Genomic DNA, 11,124 nt, shown 5'->3' on the forward strand with positions numbered 1-11,124 from the left:
TGTTTTGTTAAATTGTTTGAGCTGCAAAACTCTCACACTGCTCAATAAATCTTCAAGTTTTAATCATCAGTGTAGTTTGAGGGCTTTGAGGACGGGGACGTAACATCTATTTTTAGTAAAACCCGTCATCTTTCTCTCTGCAGGGATCCGTAGAGGAACAGTCTGAGCCTGTCAGGGACAGAAACAAGAGCTTAAAGTTCATGGCAGCCAGCTGAGGGAGACTACTGGAGCGTGTTAATTTAAAGCAACAGAAATCAGGTAAATAATCTGAGTTTAAGTTGAAGAGATGAGATCACAGCAGAGCTTTAGTAAAAAGTAGAAAGAGGGATGAGACTTTTCTGAAATGGAATTTTATTGTCGGTATTTTCAGAAGTTCCATCACATACCTGCAGGACTGTAAAGGGTCAAACCGTAAAGTTAAGAGTATGGTAGCACGCATTTTACATCAACTCTACATTTCATGTTCCTCCAACGTGCGGCACGCCACGCTGATGTGACTACAGACATGTTATTGCTCTTCTCTGAGCCCTGTCCCCTCACGATGCTACCTAAAGGGCTGAGAACCATTCAGCAAACATTTCAGAAACACATCTGGAAGGCTATGAGGACAGAAGCTGCTTAAATCAAAACCTCCCAGACAACGAGGATGTAAAATCCTAACTATTTATATTTTCTAGAGTTAGCCACTTAACATGCCGTTACTTTAGAGACAGGGCCTCTGAGCGGAGGCCGTCCCCCCAACAAGGTAACACGGGGAACACTGAACGAGAGAATAAAATAAAAATACAAAAAAAGAAGATTCACAGGAGACAGGCAGTGATTGCCCAGTGTGCATTTCCACCTCGTTCGATCAATCAGTTCATCAAATGTCCCCGTTTCCCCACTTCTCCCCCCTCTGAGCCCGACTGTCTGATGAGTTTGTCCCCGGGGCGGCGTGGAGGACAAGACTAGCGGGGAATGGTTGGAAACAAAACGTCCAGATAGAAGACACATTAAGGACAGGGACGCTCCTCTCGTCCCCGCCGCCTTGGATTCAGGGTGAAAGTCTTTGCGGTTGAAGTTTGAGTCCTCCTTCGTCTTAAATACCCAACCTGCTCCCCCCGGCCGAGGTGGATTTCTTTCATGTTAGGGTGAGGTGGTGATGGGTGAAGCCGGCGTCCATACACGACAGATCAGAGCGAGAGGGAGGACGGGGAGTGTATGGAGGAGGTCCGACAGCTCGACTTTTCTTCTTCATGGGCTTTTTTTTCTTTTTTTAGAGCAGGGAGGTGACGGGATTCAGGCTCAGGCAGTGTTCAGTAGGTCCTGTATGGCTCTCTGCTGCGTCTCGTTCAGCGTTGAAACACACTGTGTCCATAATCCTGCCGACACCTGAGGAACAAAGACACTTATGAGTTCATGACCTCACGGTGCGTGAGGACGCCAAACGTGGGAGAGATGAGGCTCACCTGTACTTGACGGATGACATTTGCGAGCCGTTTGCTGCACGCATCTTCGCTCTTCACCGACTCGTTTGCGACGCCATCTGCGATGATGAGGAAGATTTTGGGCAGGTTGGAGTTGTCTGGTCCAAGGACGATGGGGTTGTTGCTGTGAGGAGAAGACAGTGAGCTGGATTCATCCCTGAGTTAAAAAAAAAAAAACATGACATGATGGACGGCTTCTCTACCTTTCGATGAGGTCACACAGGAAGTCGAAGGTGTGCACCGCCTCCTCTTTGTCCTCGTTGAGCGGCAGCCAGCTGAGCCAGTGAGGGAGGATCTCGTTCACGTTGACGCATTCGGGTCTGAACCTCGTGACCTTCCCGACGGCGGAGATGCAGTTCTCTGTGGCGTTGACGTTCTCTTTGGAGCGCGAGTCGGCTGCCTGGATGACCTGGACCAGCATGGGGATCGCCTCTGAAACACAAACATCACATTAACCAAAGAAACGACGCCATCATGTGGTTACAGGTGAGGTTGTGTGAGGCGCACCTGTGCAGAACGGGCGGTAGCTCTCTCCTCCATACTGAGCCATGACTCCAACGCCGTACGCTGCAGCTTGTCGCACCTCTGGGCTTGTGTCACACAGCGACTGCAGCATCGGTCTCAGGAAGTACTCAGCGTATTTGAATGAAGAGGGGCTGCAGTGCTCCACCACGTCGTCAAAAATACACAGACCCCACTGTCGGTCGGCCCACGGCCTGTTGGGACACTGAGGAGCAGGTGGGTCAGTCAGGAGGGTCAAAGTTCACCTAATGTCAACAAACCTGCAGATACTATTACTTGATCTTGTAATCAGCTGTTTGTGATTGAGAGGAGGCTTTGGCGCCATCTAGTGGTTCTGTACAACTTATGCACGTCTTTACTTTCAAGTCATACTCACTATGAGCTGCACGATGAGCTGCAGCAGCTGCTCGAACCAGGGCAGCACCTTTTCTTTGTAGCTGCTGAACACTGAGTGCAGAATGTCCGACACTTTAGTCAGGATGTACACGTCGTTTTCATCCTGAAGGAGAGAAAGAAAAAAAAATCAGCTCAGGTGCTTTTTCTTCTCCGATGCTCACAGAACTCAGGTGGAATTTTACCTCATCTTGTAGTGTTTCCTCCACCTGCTCGTCGTAGTCCTCATCCTGTCTCTTGGCTGAAAGACAGAACAGGTTCAGGTTAAAACTGTTTTTCTTGTGAGAGTGTGATTCCTTTAAAGTTCTCGGAGCTGAAAGCAGAAACTCACCCTGTCTGAGCTCCTGGTTTTTAAAGTGCTCCTCCAGCTTTCCCTTTAAGATGCCGCCCAGCTCGTCAAAATGCTCGTTGTTCAGGCAACCGTCTCCCATCAGCTCGATGCACTGAAGAAGAAAACAAACACCTGGTTCAAGAACTTCTTCCAGGTGATCGAAACATTCCTGTCTGATTCCAGGGATTGTCACTTTCTTTACAAGGTGAGTCCAGTTACCTTCGCGAACGAGTGCATGATCTCTGACAGGACGTCAGAGTCGGGCTCTGTGCCGATGGACTTGATGAGAGCATCACACATGAAGTGCCACATCTGGGTCAGGTACTCTGGTCCTCTGACCCGTGCACACTCCAGCAGCAGCGGCATGGACTCAGCGGCTGCCACCCGAACACGTAAGGCCGTTAAGGAAACATCAGAGCAAACTGAACTGAATGTTTTTCTATGTGTGAGCTAAATGTTTTCAAAGGATATCATCATGGAAGTAAAACTTGAGCAGCGACACCATCAGCTTCACCACCTGCTCCGTGTACTCCACAAAGCCCTCCTTCAGCTCTTTGGCATAACACACCTGGAGAACACACACAAACACAGTTAAAGTTTTTAAATCAGCTTCACATCAGTCTGATTCTCCCATGAGGCTCCAGGTCTCACCAGCATCTGGCAGGCTGTGGCCTTCTCCTCCAGGCCGGCTGTCTTGATTCCAAAACTCTGCTGGTCCCCGAGGTTCACGAACTCCCAGCCGTCGTCCTCAGAGATGTTCTCCATGTCTTGAGCTGCACACAGAGAGATCTTTCAGTTTTGTGTTTAAGCAGTTTTGTGTTTCATCCAGCAGAGGGCGCTCTAAACTCTGTAAATAAATGTCAGTCAGTGTCTCCATGTGGCCTCCATCATGTGACTTACTGTCCAGCAGAGCCACCTCAGGCTTGATGGACGCTGTCTTCATCAGCGGGCCCATCACCACAGGCAGGTACTGCTGGAACTCCTTCCCCAGGATCTTACACATCCTGGCCCAGGCGGAGATCATGTACGAGATCTAAAATGGAGACGCCATCAGAAGGTACCGGAACAAACACAAACAGCAGACGACTCGTGGTTATTTTGAGCTCTTTGTACCTGAGGATCGTCGTCCTCCAGGTCGTTGAAGTCTGTCTGTGTTTTGAGGAGCAGCTGCATGACGGCGGAGGCGTCCGGCATGAACTGGAAAAAACAGAAACAGAACATGAAGATGTTTGAAGTCAAACTTTTTTATATTTGCTGATTTCTTCTTCCATACCTTCTCCTTCCCGACAGCGAGCCCGATCAGACTGATGCACTCGATGGTTTTCCCGCGCAGCAGCCGAAGCTCTTTCTGCACGGCGTTCTCCACGATGTGTTTAAGTGATGGCATGAACAGGTCATAATATGGCACAAACTTCTCCTCTGCTGTGTCGGCCACTGACGCGATGGATGTCACCACCTGCTCCAGGACCAGTTTGGTGCCTTTCTGGATCAACTAGAGGAGGAGGTGGATTTGTTTAAGATCCTGAGGTTCATGGTTGGAGCAGGATGTGATTCTGAAGGAGTTATCCCTCTTACCTCCTGCAGCTTGGCCACCATGATGACGTGGAGGTGCTGCACCAGGCTGTCCAGATACGGGATCAGCAGAGTTTTGGGGCAGTCTTCTGTGAAGTTGATGAGAGCGGCTGCAGCGTGAGCCTGAACGCGAGGGTTACTCTGGTCCTCCATGGTCTGCAGCAGGGCGGAGATCACCTGGAGGGAGAAAGGATGAAGGGTCAGAGTGTTGCTAAAGCGTTGACATCCTGCAGTGACTGTGCAGCTGGTTTTTACTACTTCACCTTATCGTGGAACTTCTTCTGGAACGTTGGGGCAAAGTCTGTGGCCATCTGACCGATGGCGTTGCATGCAGCATAGCGAACTCTTGGGTGCTGAGGAAAGAAAACAAACTCAGAATCTTTTCTTCAACTGTTTAAACTCGAAGAATAAAGTCTGAGGCTGTTTCTTACAGGGTCAGAGCAGAAGAGGAGGACGAAGCTGACGATCTCCTGCAGGATGGCCTCCATCTGCTGGTGACAGCCCTCCCCGATGGCGGAGAGCGCCATGAGCCCGGCGTGACGGTACTTCCAGTCAGCTGCAGATGAAACACACAGCAAGAATGTCTTTTTAGGAAACAGAAAGGATAAACTGAACAAAAACAAACTTTTTATGACAGAGGAAATGTTCTCACGGTTCTGCAGCATGGTCATGATGTGCTGCTTGATCATTGGCAGAATGATTTTTCCTCCCAGACCGCAGGCGATTCTGTCCAGGGCGCTCTCTCCAGCTACAGCGTTACTGTGAGCAACAAACAAAGACATAACTCATTTTAATCTTTCAAAGCCAGAGACCAAACCCTCTCAGCTTCTTCATTTTAACTATACTCCTCCAGCTCTCACCTGTCGAAGTCGTCGTCCTCCAGCTCGTCTGCCATCGCCCACTCGTCATCATCCTCCAGGTCCACCATCATCGCCAACATCTGAGGCACTGCAACGCACAGAGATTACTCAGCTGTCTGATCACAACACAGTTAGAGGACAAACAGAGGACCAGATGCTCACCGCTCTGTGCCACGATGGCCGTGTGTTTCCTCAACATGGCGGCTGCAGTCTCAGATAAAGTGACGATGACCTCCAGGGCTAACTGTCTCTGCATGTTGGTGAGGTTGGTGTCTGCACAGAGCTGAGGGGACACAGAGGAGTCATGGTGAGTGTCACATCCAAACAGACAGGTGCTTGACTTCTCCTTCCTCTTTGAGTCACAGACTCACCTTGAGACACAGCTGCAGGGTCGCCTCCAGGTTGGGTCTCAGGTATTTGGGTGCTGTGTCAGCAATTTCCACCAAAGACTTGAGCACAGAGTCATCTCCCTGGTAGCTGGACTCATTCACCGCCTGGTTTAGAAGAGAACTGAGGTCAGTGTTGAACATACAAACTTTTATTTGTTGATTTCAAAGCGAGAAACCATGTAGCTAGTGAGGGGAGAAGCAGCTGACCGTCCTTCTGTGTGAATAATAAAGACTGTGTGTGAGCAAACAGCGTCTGTACACAATCGAACAGCAGATCATAAACCACTGATGACGTCTAACGTGCTCCATCCACACACAGCTTCCTCGTTTACTTTCCATATATTGACTCTGTGGAGTTTATTTACATATTGAGTGTCGTCCAAAGGGATCAACAAAAAGCTCAGGAGGTTTCTGAGTAACATCTGTTTCCTCTCACCTGCAGAATTCCTGGCAGGAGGTCGGCGAAGTGTTTCAGCAGGGCTGTGTTGCTTTCATTGGACAGGACGAAGGATGCTGCAGCCCGAGCAGCCAAGGTGCGAATCTGAGGAAATGTTTAAGATATTTAATCTTCAGTCACATGAAGCAGGGAGCTCTCAGGCTCACAGGCTCACATGAGAAAAGTCTCACCTGTGGGTTTTCCTGGTCCTGCATGCACTGAACAAGCATTCGCTTGATCACCTCCATGTAATGCTGCTGCTGATTACCAAAGATTCCTGGGAAGTTCCTACAGAGGGGAAGGAAAAGGCGTGAGCACTTAAATGTAGTTTTTATTGACAACGACTAAATTTAAAGAAACATGAGCGAGGAACTCACCAGAATATGTGCAAGGCGGCTTCACGCAGGCCAACTTTCTCTGAGTTTACAGAGTCAAAGAGAAACTTCAGCAGCTCAGGCCACTGATTGTTCCCGTCATCATCTACACAGAGAGAAAGAAGAGTTAGAAACTTTGTTTAAAAAGTTTCTTTCATGAGAAATATCTTTTTCTCCCACAGAGCGTCTGGACTCACCAATGAGGTTGCGGGAGAGCTCGGCTGCGATGTCGCAGACCTTCTTGCGGATGTTTGGCGAGGTCTCCTGCTGGATGCTGGTCAGCAGCTCTGTCTTGATGGCCGTCTGCATCTCCAGTGTCAGGCCCGGGTAGATCTCCTCGAAGGACGATGACAGCAGCCGCCGCAGCAGCACCGCCGCCATCTGTTTGACCTGAGAGGACAAACTCAGAGGTGAGGCAGGTGTAACCAACAGAGACATGTGGTCAGGTTTTTATGACAGATTTATTCTGGAGGGTTCAACTTCACTAGAGGAAAAATTATCCATCAAAAGACAAACTTTGAGGTTACTTTTAAAATATGTCTATTCTTTATCTAAAAAGAAAATATTCCAGCACAAGTTCAAAACACTTGTCATCCTAAAGCTCTAAAACCTGAGACGTCAAAGTAAAGGAGGCTGAGCAGCATTTCCAAAGTCTGTTTTCGAGGCTCTGAAGCTTTAGCGTGAGGCAAAAGACTTCAAAATGAAAACAAAGTGACGCTGATAAAAGTTGCATCATCTCAGAAAGGCAGAGTCACTCTCTGAGGACCGAGCTCCTCTCTCCGCCTGCTCCTGTTTCAGGACTCTAAAAATATCAACCCGAGGTGAAGAAGAGGAGAGGAAACGTGAGGGACCAAGCAGCTGCTGGACTCAGAGTATACACAACTTTGCAAATGCCAAAACTGTGACTCATGACTCGTAGCTACGCGTCAGGCTGTGAGGGTTACGTGATGACTGGACTGCAGTCCAAAAACTCCTTCCGAAAAAAGTTTGATGGATTTTCTGTTAGACTTTGACAAACCAGGAAAATGAAGAAGTCACAGCACAGATGTCTGTTTGAGTACAAACCTCCTCTGCAGCGGATGCATCTCTGATGGCCTGCAGCAAGAATGTGATCTTGTTCTGACCTGGGATGTTGTCATAGGTCTCCTGCAAAGAAAATCATCAGACAGTGGTTAGGATGAGGTAAAAAACCATCACTCTTAACTTGTTTCAGCCTGAAACAAAACAAATAAAACAAACGCTAATCTCTGTTCATCTGAACAGGTGTGGCTACCGTCAAACCCTGAAACTACTTTCTTTTTAATTACAATAACAGGAGGGGAAATGATTGATGTGGCAGTTATTTTTAGATCATCACATGATGTAATGATTGAAACTTTATGCTAATCCTGTCCTCTTAAATCATCCATTATTCAGTTGGTACACACGAGGTATGAGGTTCACGGTTAAACATTCATCCATGGATGTTAGAGTAGAGGGAAAACATTCAAACACATCATCTTATCCTAATTAAACAGAAACAGCGAAGACCTCTAGCCACTCTCCAGCAAACAACCCAAACTGGGTTCTTCCAAATGCAAGCATTTGCATGATAAAGCAGCAAGACGGGGAGGAGTAACACTGGGGGGGAAGCAGTTTGGTGGGGGAGAAATCAGAGCACTGACCCTTTGAATAGAAACTCCAGGAAGAACTTCAGAGCTGCAAAGTCTGGGTTTGTGTCTAAATATTTAGATTCATAATGTGTCTTATGTCTTCTATTTGGTAATCTAGGAAGTGAGTGATAATGCTTTGATACTTGAATAGGGTCAGTGTCTTCACCAAAGGGATAGTGCCCCATTGCAACAGAGAGGGAGTGTTTCTGTAAAGGATGAATTCCAATGAGCTTAGCATCGCGGCAGACAGTCTGCGGTTTACAAAGCAAATCGCTGACTGCAAAATGAGTGAGGGGAGTGTGATAAGATTCAACAACCTCATCCAAAAGTCGGGTGCTAAAAGAGGTAAACTGTGGCAACAATGCTCTGCTGCCATCAGAGGCTAATCACGGTGGGAAAAAAGTGAATAGGGCAGCCAGACTGAGCCCAAACAAATCTGAAGAGAAGCTAATCCACAGCACTGTACAACTTCCAGGGCTTCAAAGACCTGCATGGTGCCAGAAACCACAACACACCTTTAGAGGACTAGATTAGTCCAGGTCATAGCAGGATGTTTTGGCCTAGATGAAATAAGAAGGGTTCTATTTGAGTTATTTCTCATCTCTTCAAGTCTTAATCATGAAATATGAATATTTTAATGAATTAGTCTGATTTTGTTTTGGTCTGAAGTTAATATCATATTTCAGATTTGTGTCAGGATGTACATTTAATTGTAAACAGTATCATAAAAAGCATGAAATGGATGAACATGTCTGCCATTAAGACTGTTATGATCAAGCAAGTTAACTCTAATCTCTGCAGTTTAATTAATATGATGAACTGTCTGTTGTAAGAAATAGACAAATTTGCAGAAAGCCAGGCCCTGCAGTTACATGTTATACATGTAAAGGAACAATCAAAGTGTAACCCTTAGTAGTTTTAATGTTAAATAACTGAAGGCCATTGCATTGCGTTTAGCATTGCTAACATAGCTCACACTCTTCATGGACTTAGCTCCCCCTCTGTAACGAACCCCACTAGTATCTTCATCACTGTGCTTGTATGATCGTACTGACCCTCTGAATTTATGCTTTTTATTCACTAAATCCACCCTTATAAAACTATCCACCCTTGTGTACCTGTTTAGCATCATGCTACTTTCTCTTCTCAACTAGCTAGGTCACTAGCTAGATTGCTACTGTGTCAGCAGTAGATTTTAGTCAATGATCATAACAAACACTACATTTCACTTTAATCAAACACACTGATCGTTACATAAACACACACAATCACACAGCGCCACGGATAGTTTATTGACAGGGGACTATATTATCTCTACGTAACTGCGCAACATGGTGGAATAGTTAGCGTTAGCTGACTAGTAGTGCTGTGTGGCGGCTCTACTTTGCACGTGGGCTACGGAGTCCGACGGTGTGTGCCCACTGAAAGCGAACTGACGCGGCGAAGAATTCGCCTTTGGTTATTGTGTACTGCTGCTGGTGCGCTCCAACCGCACGCCTTCTCTTCGCCTCAACTCCAGTCAGCCCTGCCCTGTTGGTCCCCAATCTCTGAATAAAATTCCCACCCAGTCCAAAGATCTACCATCAGTGACTTTTTAAATGACAGTATACCATCGCTATCTTGTACGCATTTAGATCTTCACTCAGTAAGGAGCATAAATGGTCATAAAGTGGCGTTGCCGGTCGGAGGGAGTAGCAGCAGGTTCGACCGCGTCAGTTCGCTTTCAGGGGGCTCCGCACCTCAACAGCTTTTCTTCTCTACTGTGTCACAATCATAAATCATATATAAATGTTGTTATTCAGTTAAACAATGTACTTTATCGTTATCGATCTCTGAAACCCAGTAATCCCCGTGATCAACGCGGCTGGGCGGATGCGACTTTAAGCGAATTGGTCGCGTGCAGTGGGTCTGTGCAGTGACGTGAGAGCTGACTGCGCGCGCGGCCAGCCAGGACAGCTAGGCGGCTAGCTACAGCTAGCCCAACCGCCCCTGATTTCTTCAACTGCTACACTTGTCATCTAGTAAATCCAGCTCCGATCTCTCCACTCACCTCTGATTGTTTCCTGATGTTGTTGTCAGGGCTCATCAGGTTGCCCAGCAAGAGGTAGAACTGCTGCTGTTCCGCCATTGCAGTGAAATCCAAAAGACCAGCCGGGTGGTGAAGCGGCGAAATGAGCCCGGTAGACCCTGCTTCGGTCACACAATGCTGCTAACCTTCTATTGGCCACACTAGTCAACACTCAATGTTGCTGATTGGTCAATAGTCCCTCATTTAACGCATGCCATTGGCTCACGCGGGTTCCCTGCGCCTATTGGACAGACGTGACACAGGAAAGCTAATGTGTTGCTCCTATTAGTTCACAGTGAATGACTAAAGCGCGGGATATTACTTCAGCGATGTGAGGAAAACCATAAACCACATGTCCAAAACCAGGCCCTGGGGGTTAAATTGTCATCATGATAAAATCCAGATCCCGATCCTGCCTTAAAACAATCCTGACGTATTAACTGACACATTGGGTCTCATGAGACAATTGAGGGACCTGTAAGGTTTTATACTTCAGTTATAGGAACTGACCCTTAGTCATGAGTCACTAAATCGAAGGTTTGCACCCCTGCCATAGATTATAAATAGCATCTAATGTATAGTCTATGAGAAAAACAAACTGTTTATTAATATAAAATGTGTTAGAAATTCGATCAAATTAAAAAAAAAATCTTTTATCTGTATTCTAACTTGTGACATCTTCATAAAGTCCCCTATTTTTTCCTCTAAATTTTTAGAAACTTTTAAGGGCCCAAATACATGTTTGTCACACGATTTCTAACTGTAAACAAGTTCACAGGTCAACCATGAGAGGAGTGTGTCATGTCCATAATACTCCCCTAGATGGCAGCAAAATCTAAAGGAGGACTCAACCTACAATTTGATTTCTTTCAGTTATCCAGACTCTGATGGACCTGCTCCATCCTATGCCTTTGGACTCAGCTCTTGATCGTGCTGATGGATTCTTTGCAGAGGTAAGCTCCAGGTTGTTCATTCTTTTAACTTTCTTTCATGAAAAAGCTGTCAAATGGCATAAAAGCAGCTGATCTGTATTGATCAAGATCGAGGGAAGTCACACCAAA

The 11,124-nt window shown here is 46.7% G+C and overlaps 1 protein-coding gene across 1 annotated transcript; it reads right to left on the bottom strand.

Moving 5' to 3' along the window:
* Positions 1-354: 354 nt before the first annotated feature.
* Positions 355-10,211, bottom strand: kpnb3 (karyopherin (importin) beta 3). The gene is made up of 26 exons (XM_074664697.1): positions 10,046-10,211; positions 7,409-7,489; positions 6,541-6,733; positions 6,347-6,449; positions 6,161-6,257; positions 5,970-6,074; positions 5,516-5,638; positions 5,307-5,427; positions 5,145-5,232; positions 4,937-5,043; positions 4,716-4,840; positions 4,548-4,637; positions 4,288-4,461; positions 3,986-4,204; positions 3,826-3,909; positions 3,613-3,745; positions 3,364-3,485; positions 3,184-3,280; positions 2,932-3,104; positions 2,713-2,824; positions 2,567-2,622; positions 2,365-2,487; positions 1,974-2,193; positions 1,670-1,898; positions 1,449-1,590; positions 355-1,371 (listed from the first exon to the last, which is right to left on the bottom strand). Exons 1-26 carry the CDS (start codon positions 10,121-10,123, stop codon positions 1,285-1,287), a joined length of 3,282 nt encoding a protein of 1,093 aa, XP_074520798.1. The 5' UTR covers positions 10,124-10,211; the 3' UTR covers positions 355-1,284.
* Between the last annotated feature and the right edge of the window lie 913 nt (positions 10,212-11,124).

Source organism: Halichoeres trimaculatus, unplaced genomic scaffold, assembly GCF_033239565.1.
Source record: "Halichoeres trimaculatus isolate MK-OKI-2021-1 unplaced genomic scaffold, fHalTri1.1 fHalTri1_scaffold_24, whole genome shotgun sequence".
Taxonomy (NCBI): Eukaryota; Metazoa; Chordata; class Actinopteri; order Labriformes; family Labridae; genus Halichoeres; species Halichoeres trimaculatus.